General features: G+C 53.9%; 1 protein-coding gene across 6 annotated transcripts in view; it reads right to left on the reverse strand.

The window, feature by feature from the left end:
- NECTIN1 (nectin cell adhesion molecule 1) overlaps nucleotides 1-18,335 on the reverse strand; it is a 95,903-nt gene that overhangs the window by 34,984 nt on the left and 42,584 nt on the right. For 5 of the 6 annotated variants that reach the window (XM_053963326.1, XM_053963325.1, XM_053963328.1 and 2 more), the window contains exons 2-5: nucleotides 17,762-18,112; nucleotides 16,691-16,993; nucleotides 15,988-16,105; nucleotides 14,107-14,258 (exon numbers count right to left, since the gene is read on the reverse strand). In XM_053963326.1, the coding sequence (XP_053819301.1) occupies nucleotides 14,107-14,258; nucleotides 15,988-16,105; nucleotides 16,691-16,993; nucleotides 17,762-18,112 (924 nt within the window). Of the gene's footprint in view, nucleotides 1-4,695; nucleotides 5,432-14,106; nucleotides 14,259-15,987; nucleotides 16,106-16,690; nucleotides 16,994-17,761; nucleotides 18,113-18,335 lie in introns of those variants that run through there. The other variant, XM_053963327.1, reaches the window with a different exon arrangement.

Here is an 18,335-nt window from a genome sequence, read left to right on the forward strand (position 1 = left end):
CAGGCAGCAGCCACACGATGCTGGCAGCGTCCCCTGTCCCCCACAGCCTGCACAGACCCCAAAACTTCAGCGCTACAACAGCAGAGCTTGAGGGAAACTTAAAAGTGGATTTTAACCCGCTGGCAGCCTGGGATCCCCCCATTTCCGCACTGGGAAGCTCAGAGCCTGCAGGAATGACACAGCTGACCCCCACGAGGGCAATGGGGTTCTCCCCTCCATCTGATCTGCTCCCCAAACCCCAAAAGTCTGCGTGTGTGTGTGTGCTTGTGCACGGCAAAGGGAAAGAGCCCAGCAGAGCAGCAGCCCCCGCTCCAATCACACTCCCTTCTCTAATTGCCTCGAGATCAATCTTTGGAGTCTCTCTCTCTCTCTCCCTAACCCTCCGTGAGTTTTGCTGAACTGTTGCTGTGTTTCTTTTTGACTCAACATCAGGAAAATGCCTCCCTTTGTCCCTCATGTCTTTGCAGTCAATTCGGTGCAACCATCTCAGTTTGTTGATTTATTTCACGAGGAAATCTTCAGGTTGTTTTTTTAATTTTTTTTTTTTTTCCCCTGCTTGAATGAAAATGATTTAACAGGGGGGAAAAAAGCCAACAAACCTGGTAATTAAATAAGGGAAAATAACATCACTAGGGTGAATTGCAATGAATAATCCTAGAGAAAAGTCCCCAGCAGGGAAACAGCTGGGGTGTCTTTGTACATAAAGCACAGGCTCGTTGTGGGTTGTGACACGGATCTGTTTGCTTGTACGGCTCCCTGAATTCACACCGGGGAAGGAAATGGGGGATTGGGCCAAATTCACCTGAATTTTGGGTCATTTACTCTCTCTGCCTGCTCAGCTTCCCCACCCACCCCGAGGTACCACAAGCTTTGCCATCCAGGATGAGGCTTGGAAAAGGGAAAAGCACCAGGCTGATGTCTCTGCTCCCTGTCCAGGGATGCCGGCCAGGGGAGGAGATGAGGCACTGACACCCGGCCCCAGCAGGGTGAAGGCGTTCCCCAGGCAGGAACCCAACGCAGGCACAGCCAGGGGGGCCACACCAGTTCGGGACTGGTGTGAAATGGGGCATTTCCTGCACAGCAGCAGCTCCCTGGCACCGGGCTGGAGAGGAGGAGGCCCGTGGACAGCTTCCCTCTCCCACCTGGAAGCTCCCACTCGCTCTTTGCCAGGTCCCACAGGGGCATTCCCGCCTCCTTAGCACCTCTGATGAAAGGGGGGTGGGAGAAGCAGGGGATTTTTCACTTGAGGCAGCCTGAGGGTCCCAGAGAGGTGGCCCAGCTCATGTGTGGCACTCCAGCCTGACAGAATCTGCCCTCTGAGGGAAACTGAGGCACAAGGGGACAGGTGACACCATCACCAGAGCAAAGACCAGCCCAGGCTGGCCCTGCTGCTGAGCCCTGCACAGTCCCAGCTCAGTCCCTCCCTGCAGGAGCCCCCAGGAGCAGGATGCACGTGGTTCTTCACTTTGGCCTCTCTCCTGAGCTCACCCCTGCACTCAGGTGGGAACAGGGACCACTTCCTGCTTGATGATGCTGGAAAAACTCATCTGAATCCCTTCGAGGGCCCCCTCAGAGCAATTTAACCCAGAGAAGGCAGTGATGCTATTACTGGACCAAAACAGCTCTCAGATGAAGCATCAATCTGATTTTCTTCCCCCACACTTCTTTTTTCTTCCACCTCGCTATGGATTAATGGCTAATCACTCGGCTAATTACCACCCCAAGAGTCTTTTGGCCATCTAGCTGACCTTGCAAGGGACAGCAAGAAGCAAATGACAGCACAGAGGAGGCATTTCTCCATGGCTGTGGTGATAATTGCACCAGGGGAGCAATGCTGAAGAGCTCAAGGATGAGGGAAATGCAGCACTGAGCCTTGAACTCGCAGGGCGCCTCGCTGCTGTGCCGGGCAACGCTGTCTAAGGGTCTTCCACTCCATGTTCTGGATGAAAAATGACCATTTGACCCCTTTTCTGAACCACTCCGAGGAGGTAAGTGGCTGAGCTAAGTCCTAAATTTGGGCTGGTGCAAAAAGGGCAGGAAAAAGTGCTGCAGCAGGAAGGGAATTGTGTGCAGGCTCTAGCTCGGAAATTCCACATTGTTCCACTCTCTCCTTTCCTTTCCCTGGGTCCCACTGGGTTTTTGAGCCTTCACTCAGTGGACAGTGTGGGAATGGGCAATAAATAAGCCAAGGAGGCTACAGCTCCAAAAATGACACCCTCAAAGGCAAGCTAGCAACTCCCAAAGCAGATTTCTTAGGGTTCCTTTGGTCATCCCTGAACTTGGGAGCAGCCATGCAGCCCTGACCTCTCGCAGGCCCTTCTGCCCCACTTGCCAGCCTTTGCACCTTTGTTCCTTAGGACACAGAGCTGTGGTGGGAATTGGCCAGGCCTGAGCAGTGGCCTCAACGTGAAGAATCACTGCTGGACGCTGCAGGTTTTATAAGAGATTGTTTTCTGCCAATATAAAAGATTGTTTTCTGCCAAAGCCACCCCCTCACGGGGAGATCTGCAGGGCAGGGTCGGTGCCACTGGTCTCTCTCAGTGCCTGCTGATGCCTGCCCAGAGCTTGGTGTTGGAGGCACTGCCACCACCCTGTTCTGAGCCTGGTTCAGATCTAAAGGATTATTCACTCCAGAGATGGATTTTGTTGGGAATTCTCCCTGCACCACACATTGGGCCAGATTACAGGCTCTCCCTCTGGGGGAATCAAAGCCCTGTGTGTGCTGCTCTCGCAAGGCACTGGAGGGAAGTCATTCCCACCCCTAATCATCACTAATCAGAGAATTGCAGGGATGTTAAGAGGTTTTATTTCCTTTATTGGGGGCTTTCCTGCTCGCAGGGTGCTCCTGGTGGCAGTGGATGGACCTGGGACGGTTCAGCCTGTGGGAATTCCCTGAGGGAATCTGCGTGCCCTGGCTCTGAGAGGACACAGAGCAGCCTTCCTGTGGCATGTGGCTGTCGTGCCAGAAGCCAGGAAGCCTGAGGGGCTGGCAGGAACAGCAGAGAGATTACAGCCCTACAATTGGATTGCCCACTGCCCTACCCCACTAATGCAATCAGAGCACACTGGGGATGGCTCAGGCTGTGCTCTGCAGCGAGCACCTCACGGCAAAGGAAAGCTTTGGAGGCTGCCTGGATCAGAGATCTGACCTTGACTCATCTGTGTGGGTCTGCCTCTCCACCCTCCTCCCTTTTTGCAGCAGGATAACCGCTGTGGAACAAAACCCAGCGGGTAAGGCGGGAGGAGAATTAGTCCTGCTATTTTTAGATGTGCATGATAATACAGCTCAGAAAACTGGGGATTTCTTTTCAAACAAAAGATTTATTTATACATCAAATTAAAAAAAAAAAAATATATAACCCACAAGAAGAAAAATAAGCCCCAACCCAGTGAATCTAATTTGGAGATGGTCGGTGTGAGACAGAGGGCCCTGAAGTCTGGAATCCCATTTATTCACAGAGCAGAGATAGCAGCAATCCAAACCTCCCCAGCACAACGCCGTGGCTCAAGGCAAGGAGGGAAAGATCAATACCCCAGGCTCAATCCCTCCTGCCCTGTCTGCCAAGCCTGTGCTCAGGAGAGGGATGTGATATTGGAAAAGTGGCAATCAATGCCAGCTACGTGGTGCAGCCACGGGCTGGGGTTGTTGCTAGGAGGGGGAGAGAGAGAGAGAGAGAGAGAAAGAGAAGCACCCCCGTGCTCTGACCAAAATAAAAAATAAAGTGTAAACACATGACGATTAAGTCTTAGTGGTATAATAAAATAAAACTCAGGGGCTGGTCCTGCCCTGCCTGGGTGTGCAGAGCAGGGCTGAAGGCAGTGAATGTGTGGAAGCAAAGTGTCCTCAGTTGGTCCCTTCCCCAGTGGATGTGCCCGGCACAGTGGTGCCCCAGTGAACTGCTCTGTGGCTGGCACCAGCGACAACAACAGCAACAAGAACAAAAAGAGCCAGCCTTTCTCTGAGCCATCACGGGGGGAAACGTGTCAGCAATAAATACTCCTTTTCTATCGTTTCAAAGAACACTCAAACAAAGACAGAAAAATGGAAAGCCAGGCCATAATAAATTGTAGGAGGAAAATGGCAGTTTTGTTTCCCTGCTCTGCTATCAGCCCCTGCACCTGGGGTTTGGTCTAGGGCTTTTTTTCCCCCCCTTTCTCCTCATTTTCCTTTTATTGAGTCATTAAAAACTGAGTGTGGTTCTCTCCAGGTGTGCAGCAGGCAATGGGAATGTCACCCAGACCCCATTGATTAAAAAAAAAAAAAAAAGTGATTAGGGGGGGGAAAACCCAAAATCCATTCACCTGATAATGGCACCTATGTTTCCATTGCCATAAAACTCTCCTGGCCTCTGTCCTACGGACAGCCCACCTGCCCCCCTCCCAAGGTTAAAAAACAAACAAAGAAGACAACATACAAACAAATTTCCAGTGTTTCAGGGGGGTGGGAGCGGGAGGAGGAAGCCTCGGGGAGGGAAGGGCACTCTGAGACATGAAGACACAAACAGAGTGTAATATACAGGCTGGGCAACAGTCGTTAAAGCAAAGAGTAACACCTAAGCCACCGACCAATACAAACACCACAGAAGGGGACGAAAGTCGTCGAAGAGAGGAAATTAAAAAGCCAAACCAAAACCGAGAGAAAATAATTACCCGACCTCCCGCCCTCCCGCACGAGCCCCGCCCTCCCCCCCGTCCCCAAAAAATGATCCGAAAGCAAAGCCGCCCTCCCTCCCCGCTGGCCCCCAGCATCCAAAAAGTCTGTGCGGGGCCGGGGCGTGCGTGGGTGTGCTCGGAGGGATGCAGGGGAGGGAGGGCATCGCTCGTGGGCGTGTTTGTGAGCGCGTGTGTTCGCGTGTGTGTGTGTGTGAGTGTAGCAGAGGGGCGTGGAGCTACACGTACCACTCCTTTTTGGAAATAAAAGACCCGTCGTTCTGCGACACCATGTTCTCGGCCAGGTCGAGCTGCTCGGGGTCATACTGGAAGCCGAGTGTCCTCTCGTCGTAAGGTTCGGGGTGGGCCTCGCCCTCGTCGACGGTGAAGTAAGGCCTCTTGGCGTCCTCCTCGTAGGCTTTGGGGCCGCCCAGCTTGCGCTCGCCTCCTGCATCCTCATCCTCGTCCTCGTAGGTGCTGCCGCCCAAGGGGCCCGGCTTCTTCTCGTCGTCCGAGTCGTCGGGGTACTGGAGGTTCTGGGCCATGGGGGGGTGGTGCTGTGGGATGCCAGCCTTGCTGTAGCCGTTGCCGTACACGTGCTTCTTTGTGCTGTAGTCACCCTTGAAGGTGTGACGCCGGCGCCGGAGTACCACAAAGAGCACCACGGCCACCAGCAGGACCAGCGAGACGCCTCCCACTATGCCCCCAATCACCGGTGTGGGGATGTTCGGCTGCACCATGGATTTGTGATCATCGATTGGAGACGGGGTGTAGGGAAATTCTGGGTAGGAAAAGACAGATGGAAGGGGGAACAGTGTCAAACCATGCGGAAACGCGCCCTCCCTCCATGCTCTCATTGCCAGTTTGGGGCGGGGGGTGAGGGGGTGGGAAGATGAGGGTAAGGAACAGGGAAGGGAAAAACTGGGGAAAGGGGAAGAGGGGCGTCCTCACAGGGGTCAGCTCTGCCTCAGCAAGGGGAAGGTGCCGTGCCAAGCTGGCCAAGCCTCATGCAGGAGCCCAGCAGGCTGGAAGCAGTGACTTGCCCTCCCCAGCCCTCCTGGTGTCTCCAGGCGCGCTCAGATCCCACCAGCCCCGTGTCTTGAGTCCGGACGCGCTCCGTTTTACCGGGTGACAGAATTCCAGTTCCAGTTTCCCTGAGAGTGCTCCTGGTAGGGAGCGAGACCCCAGACCCCACCCGAGGGTGGGCACCGAGCTGCTCAGAGGTGCCACGCTGGACCCACCAGCTCTGCACACATCCCAGCCCGGATCAGAACCAGCTGGGGCCAGAAGGCAGCAGCAGCTTGTGATCCCCCACCCACAGGTGCCCTGTGGCTGCACGGAGCTGCTCAGAGCCCTGCTGGCTCCTGACCCCTTGTGCTGACCCTGCAGCGTGAGGACACAGCCCTCCCACTGCTTCTTCCCCTTCCCTGGCCAGCACAGTGCCACTCCTCCTGCTAATCTTGCTCCTGCAGCTACCCTGACCTATTTAAAAAAAAAAGAATAAATAACTCAAAAAGAGGCATAGGAAAGAGATGAGAAAGCAGCTCTCTTCTCTTTCATGCAGTTCAACACCTACACTTTGGCACAGATAAAGTTTGAGCCAGGACTTCAATCAGCCTTCCTGGGCACAGTTACAGCCCCTGGCCGAGCTCAGAGCCTGTTGAACACCCGTGTGCAGCAGGCGTTAAACACCACATGCTTGTCTCAGCCCTTCACCTGCCTCCCAATTCAGGCAGCAGGTGCCCTGTTAATGCCCTGTGGCAGTCTTGTTTTTGCACGTGACACCTCTCCCAGTGCTCTTCCCACCCCTAAGGCCTCTCTGCCAACCCTGGCCTTCACGTCTTCCCCCAGCAGCCAAGGAGAGGTGCAGACCCAGCAGCAAACTCAGCATCCCTGAGCACAGCCAGGGTGGGGTGATGGGCAAAGAGGGGCTCAAAGGCAGCAGATTCCGAAGGGATGAGAGGCAGTGACTGCTGCCTGCCCCCCTCCGTGTCCCTGCTGGCACAGCTTAGCCCAGCCACTGCGGGAGAGGGGACAAAAGAGCTTCCCCCAAGTGAAGGCACAGCAACAGCTGCAGGTTTTGGACAAGGGCACTGAATTCGAGCAATTGCTGGCCTGAGCCATAAATGTTTTAGGTTTTTTTGTGCCTGGAAGATGATTAATTCCTGCCTTTCCTGAAACATCAACCCAACAACAGTGTCTTGGTTTCTGCAGTGCTGACTTGCCTGGAGCAGAGCCTCCTGAGGCTGAACCCACACAGAGAGCAGCCCACTGGGCAGAGTGGGCTGGGGGACAGATGGAGGGGCCCTGCTGCAGCCAGAATGAGGAGCAAGATGCTGTGCAGGCAGGAGCCAGCATTTTTTTCCCAGAGACAGCCTTAGAGAAGCAGCAAGGACATGTCTTGCAGCACGGGGAGCCGGGGCTGGGCTGTGGAAAGCCAAAGCCACATGTTGCATCAACAGAAGGCCTGTCCCAGCCGGCTGGGTAATGCAGAACCTCTCTGCAGGGACAGTCACGTCCATCCCCTCGTGGTCCTGCCTGCTGAGGGCTCAGCTTCAGCCACACAACATCCACACTGTTCCCTCTACCCCTGCCCAAGCCACCTCCCCGGCGCTGCCCCTCGCTGTCCCAGCCTCTGCGGTGCCCAGTTCCCAAAGCTGTGCACGAAGCAGGGGAGACCTGGAGGCTGGGTGGGAGCAGGGGAAGCCCAGCAAGTCCCCGGGGGCTCAATCGTTCATTTTCCCACAGCTCTGAAGGCTCCTCACACCCTGCTGCTCCCTGCAGCAAGGCTGACTCTGTGCGTGGCCCCAGAGTCCCCAGTGCCACCCTGAGAAGCCCCAGCCGTGGTGTGCAGATGCCCCAAGGCACACTGCTCCCTCTGCCTCGCAGCTCCGGAGAGCACACCCGAGAGGGGAAGGCTGTGCCTCATTTCTAAAGGAGCTTGGCCCACTTTCCTGTTAAAAGCCTCATTAACAGTCCAGGTTGGACGCGTGCAGAGAAAAGGGGGGGATGTTTTCCTACCTTTCTCAGGAGATATTTATTTTTTTCCCTGCCCTTTGTGCTGCCCACCCCCGATGTAGCACTCGCCACCCCCGTGCCACCCCCGTGGCACTGCCAACGCCGCGGACACGAGCAGGAACACATCCATCCCTCCATCCCTGGTGGATTTCACACCTTGCTCAGGCAAGGAACTATTTTCTCCCCTCATCCCATCCCCACCCTCCGTTCCCATGCCGGAGAAAACAAACCCAGACTGTGGGAAGGGAGAAAGAAAGAAAGAAGGAAGACAGGGGGAAGATCACCTGTCAGCAGCCCCAAATCGCCCCCTCCTCACCCACACAGCTTCCTCCCTCCTCATCCTCCCTCCGGCGCCGGGACAAGGGGGGCTCTGGGGGTTAGGGGGTGACCCTGGGGTGGGGTCAGTGTCCGGGGAGGACGGGGTCCGGCCACTCCAGAGCCCGGCACTGCCACTGGATGGCGGCACAGACCGGCGCTGGCTCCGGAGCAGGGTGGGCACTGCCGCGACCCTCAGCGGGATGGGAGTGGCGTTCCCGGGAAGGAAGGGCTGTGCCCCGTGACCAGGTGCCTCGGCACTGGCAGGTGGCGAGCGGGAGTGTCACCTGTCCCCACGTCCAGATCCATTAACGGCCGCCGATCCCACAGACTGGGATCCACCCCTCTGCCCACCCCGTTCCAAACAGAGCAGCACCAAGGAGAGAGAGGGAAGTGTGGGAACAGGATCCCCTTTTTTTGTGTCCAAGGGGGCCGTGAAATTTCTGGAAACCGGTGCGATGCCTGAGCGTGCTCGGGGGCCCCATGTGAAAAATCCATTAGGAAGAGTCTGGAGAGAATTAAAGCCCCTGTGAAAAGCAGCCTGGAGAAACAGGAGACAGCGGAGCCGAGGGAGGGGGAACAAGCCAGGCTTTAATGCCAGCATGAAAAGCCTCCCCCCCGCTGCCACCCCCCAGCCCTTATAAAAAGAGGGAGTGCTGTATGAATAGGAATTAAAGCAGCAACACTATCTGCCCGTGCCCGGCTCTGCCAGCTGTTGCATTCAGCTCAGCTTCCTGTCCCTGTGCCAGCAGCCAGACCTCTGGGACAGCAGCTGGGAGAGCAGGGAGAGAGGCAGGAGGTCAGTCCGGGCTCAGCCTGGCACCTGGCCCAGCCCACAGGTTCTCTTTGATCCCTTTGCAAGGCTCCAGGCATCTCCTGCCCTCTTCCTGCAGCACCCCAGGGCTCAACAGTGAGGCCACAAACTTCCCCAAACCTTCCCCATCACAAGAGTGGCTTCAAAAGTACAGGTTTTAAAGAATCCCATCTTTCTCTTAATGGCAGTTTTTCAATAAAAATGAGGCATATGCACCTGTCCATCAACCCTTTATCTGCTGCTTTTTTGAACTTGCTGGCCAATTTTAGTGCTATGTGACAGAAGGAGCTGAAATTATCCCTACCAGAAAGCTCCTGGAGACGGCTGGAGTGGGATCCTTGGTAGAGGTGGGAGCCAAACCTCATTAGACATCAGAGAACCCAGAGGGACAGGAGGCTGCTCCCAGGGGCAGGAAGGGCCCAGATCAGAAAAAGGGTATTTTTAGACACGCGGTAATTCTTCTGTGATATGCAGATCCACTGGAAATCAGCTTTCAAAAGCTCTTCTGCTCATCTGCTGGGATATTTTAAAAGACTGCTTCCTGTGGACATGTTTTTCCTTTAAGTCCCATTACCATCCTTTTCTCCTCAATTCTAAGGACAAGGGAAAAGCCAACCCCAGCCCAAATTCTCCCTGTAGCCACAGGCACTGAAGAAAATGTCAAACTCCATAAGGAATTAGCTGTTGGCCATGTGTCATCCCAAGCTCTTCCACAGGAGTACTCTGGATTTCCTTCTGCCTTGGAAAACCAAACATCCACACAACGTGAACAGCGCTCCACAGAGGAACAAGGATCTGAATTCCAGTGTATTCACGGGGCTTCCCAGTTCCCAGATGGCCTCAGCAAACACAGAAATGACCCTGTAGGGTTTGTTTAGGAGCCAGATTGCTGATGGCAAACTTTCCCTGCCGGAACAGCCCACGCCAAATTATCCCAGAACTTTGCCCGTGTGTTAAATTATGTACACCAGGGAAGATAAGGAGAAACCTCGGGACAAAGCTGCAATTTGAGAAGCCCAGAGCACTGCTGACCTTCTCCCTCCCCGCTGCACCTCTGCATGTCCCTCTCCAGCTTTCCAAGCTTTCCTCTCCCTCCCAGGGGTTCCTGCAGGGCGGGTGGGGATGGAAAAACCACTGGCAACTAATCCAGCAGTTCAGCAGCTGCCACTGGCGTGTCAGAGTGTGACGGCTTTCGGGCCAGATGCCAAACGTGTCTTAGGTTTTAATCTCTCTCTCAGGTCACCTATCCCCTGTCAATCAAGCCCTGCTCCCGCGGGGGCCGCTGGCACAGATGCCACCAGACAGGAGGCACAGCCACTCTGGAAGATTAGCATCAGCCAGACCCCCCCTCGGGGCTTGCTCCTCTTTGGCCCCCCCGGCCCTACATCCTCCCACCTAAATCTGCCTGGCTTTGGGAGCACCTGCTGCAGGAATTGGGATTTAGGGCTTCCCAGAAAGGGCTTTCCCCTGCCCGGTGCTGCGTGGCAGCAGCTCCAGCGAGCCCCACGGGCTGTTTGCAGTGACCTTGCTGGGACGAGAGCTCTGCTGGTGTGTAAATAACTCTCTGCTGGAAGCCAAGCGAGCAGGGGGGTCAGCAACCCCTGCCAGCTTTTCCTCCCCTCCAGCCTGTAGCACATCCAAGGCCAGGGCTGCAAAGCTGCTGGCACAGGCTCTCCCTGCTCCCCCAGCTCTGTGAGTCTCCTTCAAATGTCCATTTGCCATTTTTTTTCCCTTTTCCCTTGTGCTTCCTCTGGCTGGAGCCAGTGCACAAGGGGGTGAATGTCTCCTGCACAGGGCCAGGGGGTGTCCATGCTCTGCTGCACCCAGAAGAGCCCATGTCCATGAATCCATGGACATTCCCACTTGCAAATGCTTTATTCGTGTCATGTGCAGCAGGGCATCCCTGTGCGTGCAGGGTTGGGAAAACCATTTCCATGGCCAGGGTGAAAATGGGATCACACAGGTGTGAATGTCCAATGGGATCACACAGGTGTGAATGTCCAATGGGATCACACAGGTGTGTAAGTCCAATGGCAGGACAAAAATGGGATCACACAGGTGTGTAAGTCCATGGGCAGGACAAAAATGGGATCACACAGGTGTGAATGTCCAATGGGATCACACAGGTGTGTAAGTCCACTGGAGTTGCACACATGTGAATGTCCACGTCCAGGATAAAAACGGGATCACACACATGAATATCTGTGACCAGAACACAAATGGGATCGCAGAGGTGTAAATATCCATGGCCAGGATACAGGTTGGGATCACACATATGAATATCCACGGCCAGGATGCAGGTTGGGATCACACATATGAATATCCACGGCCAGGATGCAGGTTGGGATCACACATGTGAATATCCACGGCCAGGATGCAGGTTGGGATCACACATATGAATATCCACGGCCAGGATGCAGGTTGGGATCACACATGTGAATATCCACGGCCAGTTCTCTGTGCAGGAGCACACACGTGCAGTCCATAAGCACAGCCTCTTTTTGTGTCACCCACTGCCTGCAATAAATAGTTACATGTCACACTACATGGCTTGCCTGTGACTGACAAAGGTCCTGCAAGGCAGGAGAAGCTATTAGGGGAACAGATTGCTGGAATAAAATATTAAATTTTCACTTATCAATCTCTTTAATGCGCCATAACTCTCATAGAAGCATTCAGCCTTCTCCCTCTGAACAAATTGCCCTCCCCATCAGGGGGCTGAACCAGCCCTGCACTTTTCTTCTCTGGGGCCTGGAGGGAAGATTTTGGGCGGCAAAAGGGGGGAGAACAGGGAGACAGAAAGGGGAAAAGCTGCTGCAGGGTTTTCTCTGCATCAGCCTTCTGTGGTTTTTTTTTTTTTTTTTTTTTTCTCCCAAGGCTGGCTGCTCACTAGATTGAACTCCATTTATTGCGTGCAGCTCTTGAAAGAGGTTTCGTGGTCCACTGACAATCCCTAAATTGCCTGCAAGACCCAAACAAATGTACCTGTAATAGCTGAGAGAGGAGGGCTGAGCCCTCCCCAGCACCGGCCTAATCGCTCCTTAGGGAGAGCTGGATAAACATATTCAGATCCCATGAATTATTAAAGGATTTTTTTTTTTTTTTCATGTGGTGCAGGCCTGGCCTGTGTGGTTGGCTGTTAATCCCTCCTCGCAGGGCAGCTGGGGGTGTGCCCTTCATTGCCTCTCATTTAACCTCAACCCCACAGCCAGGACCTGTGGGAACCAGCTGAGATTACAGGCAGGCAGACACCAACCCAACCCCAAAAATCCTGCCAGCCCCCACTTCCTCTGCCAGCCCTGTGCTGGTGGAGCCTGAGAACGATGCTCTTTTCCAGTCCTCTGAAAAAACACCAGGAAAAGAGACAATTCCAAATCCCAGAGAGGGAACCCACAGCCCCTGGTCTCTGGAGGAGCCTGTGCAGGTGAGCTGGTGCAGCCACCTCCAGTGCCACTGAGGTGCTGAGACACATCAAAAACGGGCAGGAAACATGAAGAGAGGGCTGTGCCTGGTGTCCTGACACCCCAAATGATACGGGGTGGTTGGACAGGCAGAATGGCAGCAAGAAATGGACACAGAGGCTATGGAGGAATGGAAAGTGAGAGCCTGTTACTCTCAAAGTCTTCTTCAGTCCCTACTCCACCTCCTTCTCTGTGTCTGAGGGCTGAGCTTGGAGGTTTTTGAGCTCTGCTCGCTGTTGGGATGGATTTCTGTTGCCAAAGGGAGTCACAGCTTGTACCAGGCACTGCCCCAGGAACACTGAGGTGACAACTCCCCTGCAATGGCCAGCAGCTGATTTTGGCCATGACCTTGCCCTGGTTTTGGGTGGTTGGGCAGGGCTGGGCACAAAGGGCTTTGTTCTTCCAGTGCCTTTCCCTGGCAAAAGAAACAGCCCCCAGAGAAGTGGCCGTACCAGGAACAACTCAGCAGGCAGGGATCCAGGCCAGGAGGTGTGAAAGAAAGGCCTGCTACAGTGATAACGATCATAAATAAATACCGGGTAATTAGCATCTAATTAGCACATCCCATCCATTGACCTCCAAGCACTTGGATAGAGGGAGATTAGCCTGGCTTGCCCACGTTACAGAGAGGGGAGCTGAGGTGCCAAACACGGAGTTATTGCTCATTTTAGCTGCCCAGACTGGGCTCTACGCTTGCTCAGCATTTACCAGCAGAGAAAGCTGGCGGAGGGGGCTGGAGTTTCATCACCCTCCGGTCAGACAACTCCCCAAGGGCTGGGGTGGCAGGAGAGGCTCTGACTGCCTTGGGCTGGACAGAGGAAGAGGGAACAGCCCCGGGAGCCTGTTCTGTGTTCCCCGTGCCTCGGAAGCCCCCAGTGCACCTCATTGCCCACCCTGTCCGGGCTGTTCGCAGCCCAGAGCTCGCTGCAGTGTGGCTGTGCTCCACCTCACTGCTCCAAGAGGCACTTCCAGCCCTCCTGAGACCCACCAGTCACTGCCTGATAGCCCAAATCGCTCCTTTTACCCCGAAGGAATGGGTTAAATGTCCCTTTCTTGCTCTCAAAGCACCCACAGCCACTTTTCTCCCTTGGTGATGTCTCACAATGTCACTCTGACTTTCAGAAATCAGGTTATTGCCATATGTTATTTCTTCCCTTGAAGCTATTTCTTGACAAGACTTTCTCTCCCTGACACTACCTAAGCTTGCCCACATGTCTTTCCCTCCCTCCCGTGGCCGCACTGCTTTGCAGGCCGTCAGATTCCTTCTGTCTCCTGTGACATCACAGCCTCACTTCCCACTGCCTGCATGCTGGGATGTTGTTCCTCCCTGGAGCCCAGACAAAGCTCCTCCAGCACTCACAGGAACCCGTGGCAGGCAGGTGAGCGAGTTCACAGAGCACTGCAAGGAGCTCAAATGAAGACCATGAGAACTGCCCAACACCAGAAACACCAAACACCATCCTGGACAAGTGACTCATCCATCTCCTGCCTTCCTGGCAGTCCACATCCTCATCCTGCCCCTTGTTCTCATCAATACTGCCCTGACGTGTCACTGCTGTTAACATGTACAACAATCCAAAGCAGAAAGGTCGGGGGGAACAGATTGAATTGGTGTGAGAAAGAAAAAGACCATGAGAGGAAAGGAGAAAAAAAAAAAAAAATCCAAAGCAAACCAGTGCAACACCAGTACAAAGCCAACACTGCCCCGTTTGCCTCAGGAGATTCCCACACCTGGAAGGAGACGCTGGTGACTGAAGAGATGGAACTGGTAGATGTCAACTCCTCACACGTTTGCCTCCCTCCCCACCTTCTTGTCCACGTTCCAGAGCAGCCCAGGTGCTGTCCTACCTGTGACATTGACTTCCACCAAGCCCGAGCGTGTCCCGATGGCGTTGGTGGCCTCGCAGACGTAGGTGCCGGCCACGCTGTAGGACACGGGCCCTTTGAAGTAGATGGTGTTGTTCTGGATTTCCACGCTCCCTGGCAGGGTCCCGTTTGGCCTGGGGGGGACAGAGACCGTGGTTGACCCCACAGGTGACACCCAGAGGTGACACCAACGTTCTGGGGCTGTGCTTGCCCTTGGGTGTGGAAGCTGGAGGTGCTGGCTGGAAAATCCCCATTAATGTAGGCAGGAAAGGGACACAACCTGACCCTGTTTTAGCCCAATTTCCTGCCCATTTAACTCTCCTGATCAGCCACTGTTAATTACAACTCGAACTCAAGGACAGCAGTGTTGATTTAGAGCCCTGCTCATGTCAGAACAGTCAGGTAAGTGTGAAACTGGAAAAATGCAAAACTAAACCTGGAGATACAGAAAATAAATTGACAGAGGCAGATGAAAAAATTTTAAATAAAGCCCCTGTGTGTTAGGAAAAGACACACATGGCCTGGTTATTCTTAATTACTGAAGCAAAGTAAAGTAATTACTCCTCTTAGGCAATTAAAAATTACTCAAGCAATTCCTCCCCCTCCTCCCAACCCAAATGTGCACATATTGTCAGCAATTTATAAGAAACAAAAGGGAATAACGGGGGTATAATTAGGATTGTGAAGAAGTGCCTAAATGCATGTATTTTGCATGTCTACATGTACACATATGTACAGAAAACACAGATTTCCCAGCTGCATCAAGCCAACGATCCCCAAGCTGATGGAAAAACACCTTAACCATGGTCCTATAGAGCCCTGAGCCTACAAAAACAAGAGCCCAGCTCAAAAGGGTGGTGTGGGATGCTCCAGGAGGCTGCTGCCTCCTCTGACAGCTCCCCTGACTGCTGCTCATCACCATCCACACGGGAGGAGAGGAAAAGCACTGCTGGGTTTTACATTCCAGGCACAGAAATAGCCTCAAGGGGCATCTCTTCTGCCTTGGGTGCATTTTTGCCTCTGAGGCTTTCCTGGAAATGTTGAGAGCCCCCTAGGAGTTTGTCAGACTGGCAGAACCAACAGGTGGAGAGAGCTGGGGATGGAGAACTAGGAAAAAAGGCAGGAAAAACAATCCTTTTCAGACTTCCACTTTGAACAGTTTGATCTGGGAAGTGGAATGAGAGAGAATGTGCTCCTTGCAAAGCCATGTTGAGAGCCTCTCTCCTGATGATAAATGCCAGCTGAAAAGAAGAAAGGATCCATTTGATCTTCCCCTTTTAAAGCTACGTGAGTGCTTACAGAGAAGAAAGAGCAGCAGAGAGAACCACATCAGGTTGTGCCAATTCCCACCTGACTGCCCAGACACCCCTCACTCACTTTTCAAGTCCCTTTAGTGTGTTCAGCCAAAAGCTGGAAACCTGAGGACAAGGAATTGTTGCTGTTTAATGTCAGTCACGTGAGGAGCTGATTCCAGGGAAAGGTTGTTCACACACAGACAAATTTTGTGTTATTTGTGCCCTTTGAAAGCAGGGAAATCCTGGGTTCTTCCCCAGCTCTGCTGCCGAGGCACTTGGTGGTGCTGGGCACGTGAATCACCTTGTCACATCTCAGCTGCCTCACGTCACCAGGGCAGAATATCATCCCAGTGAGGTGAGAGGGGGAAGTTTTCCCTGGATATTGAGGCTGCGCTGAGCTGGCAGCCACCTTCACCACAGGCACAGGTTGTACCTTGGGGTGACACCGCTGACACTAATGGGACTGGGCCCTAAGTGACCAGAGGGTGAGTGAGGTGTGTGCAGAGACTCCTTGTCCCTGTTGGGAGGTGACATTTGCTGCTGGCAGCAGGGCTCTGGGGACACTTACAGCTTCCACTCGTAGGTGTGAGCTGGGGGGTTGGCATCAGATTTGCAGATCAGCTTCACATCCTTGCGGTTCAGGAACCAGTTGCCATCAAAGCCCTCGATGGTGACTTCTGGCTCATCTGCAGGGGTGGGGAAAGTCAGGAGAGCAGAAGGGGAAAAGGAGAGAGGAAAGGGTTGTGGGAAAGGAAAGGGGAGGAAATGAGATGGGAAGAGATGAAGGGCATGGGTGGAAAAAGGAGAGAGATTAAAAGGAGAGGAAAGGATTGTGGAAAAGGGGAGAAAATGAAGTGGGAAGAGATGAGGGGGCAGGAGTGGGAGAGGGAAAGAGATTGCAAGGAGGGGAAGGTGATGGGACAAGGAATGTGGGAAAGGAAAGGGGAGAAAATGAAATAGGAAGAGATGAGGAGGCAGGAGTGGGAGAAGGAGAGAGAACACGAGGAGGGAAAGGTGATGGGACAAGGAATGTGAGGGAGTGCAAAAGAGAGAAGGGCAGCAAAAGGGACACGACAGAGGCAGAGAAAGAAGGTAAGAAAAAGAGAAAACCCACAATCATTCCAAAGGATCCTTTCAGTTTCCACTCTCAGAACCAAGACCACGACCCCTCCACCAGCCCAGCCCCTCCCCTGACAAACCCCTCTTTTCCCAGAGCCCGTCCCCCAGGCAGCCCTGAGCAGGGAGCCCTCCCAGCCCTCCAGGCCCCTTACACTGCACGTTGAGGGTGATGCTGTCGGTGAACCTCTCCAGCTGGTAGTTGACCACGCAGGTGAGCTGCTGCCGGTGCGCCTCGCGGCTCGGCACCAGCCGGTACCGGCTGATCACCGTGATGGTGCCGTTGCTGTTCCGGATCTCCTGGAACTCCGCTTCCCCCTTCAGCTTCGTGTCCCAGGTGACGGTGCTGGGGGGTTTCCCGTTGGAGGAGGTGCAGGTGGCTACCAAGATCTTTTCTGTCCTGCCAGACTTGGCAATTAGTGGCCTCTTGGTGCCCTCCATCCAGTTCGTGGGCTTGGCTGCAGGGGAGTGCAGAAAGGAGGAGGAGAAAAGGGTGCAAAGGGATGGTTAGAAAGGCAATACTGCTCTGTTTGCTCCATGCCAAGAGCCATCTAACACCACTGAGGCTGTGACAGAGCTTGTGGTGAGTCCAGAGCTGTGCAAATTGCCAGCAATAATTCCCATGTAATAATTGCTTTATGGCAGTGCCTATGTACCTTGCACCATCTACCTGCATCATTTATGGGGAAACAATGGTGGAGATGCCATAAATGTGGAATAAATAATAAATAAATAAATATGGAAAGTCAATCCTTTCCTCCCAGAGGTTTTCATCCCTGTGTTAGAAAGGAGCTGAAATTGGAGAGAAAACAACTCATGTAGACCTTGGGTGGGGTCTGTTCACTCACAGCCCTGAGCTCTAGGGACAAGCTCTGCTTGAGTTTAGGATCAATCTGTTGTTTCTTCTCTCTTGAAAACCCCAGCTCACTGAAACTCACAACTCCCACAGGGACCTGGTCACTGTTACTGCACCTACATTAGGAGTAGGTGGAGGGAAAAGGGGAGCTGAGGTCTGGAAAGAAGAAGTGTGACAGCTCAGCTGCCTCAGAACCACCTGCTTTGTGCTCCCTGCTCTTCACCTCTTCCCAGTCAACTTAAAAATCCATCCCAGGTACACTTTACACCCCCAATTCATGTTTGCCCTGAGCTCCCAGGATGTGAATCCCAGGTTCCTCCAGCTCTGCTGGACTGGAGGTTCACCCTGCAGAGCCTGCCCAGAGCCTTACCCAGCACGGTGAGGTTCAGCTGCCCTTCCCGGTTGCCGGTTGGGAAAGTGGCAAACTCACAGATGTAAACCCCCTCATCCTCCAGCTCCAGCCGGGACAGCTGGATGGTGCCATCCTTGAAGGAAGGGTTCCGGAAAGTCACCCGCTCCTTGTAGGGGGACAGGATGGACACGCCCATGGCGGGGTTGTAGATGGCCACATTCTGCTTGGTGCCGTTGGTGGCCTTCTGCCACGTCACCTGCGTGATCTTCACAATGGGCAGCGAGTTGGTGAAGCTGCAGTGCAGCACCACGTCCGTGCCGATGAACCCCGAGACGGAGTCATTGACCAAGACAGTCTGAGCTTGCAGCCCTGCAAGGAAATGGCAACACGTGAGCGCTGGGGTACTTCCCAGAAGCAGTGTGGTTATTGGGCATCAGGATCAGGAATTCCTCTGTTTATTCCACTTGTTTCACAGAATTCACAGAATGACCGGGTTGGAAGAGACCTTCAAGGTCATCGAGTCCAACCCAGCCCCAGCACCTCAACTGAACCCTGTCACCCAGTGCCACATCCAGGCTTTGTTAAACACACC

Source organism: Vidua chalybeata, chromosome 23 (genome assembly GCF_026979565.1).
Source record: "Vidua chalybeata isolate OUT-0048 chromosome 23, bVidCha1 merged haplotype, whole genome shotgun sequence".
Classification (NCBI taxonomy): Eukaryota; Metazoa; Chordata; class Aves; order Passeriformes; family Viduidae; genus Vidua; species Vidua chalybeata.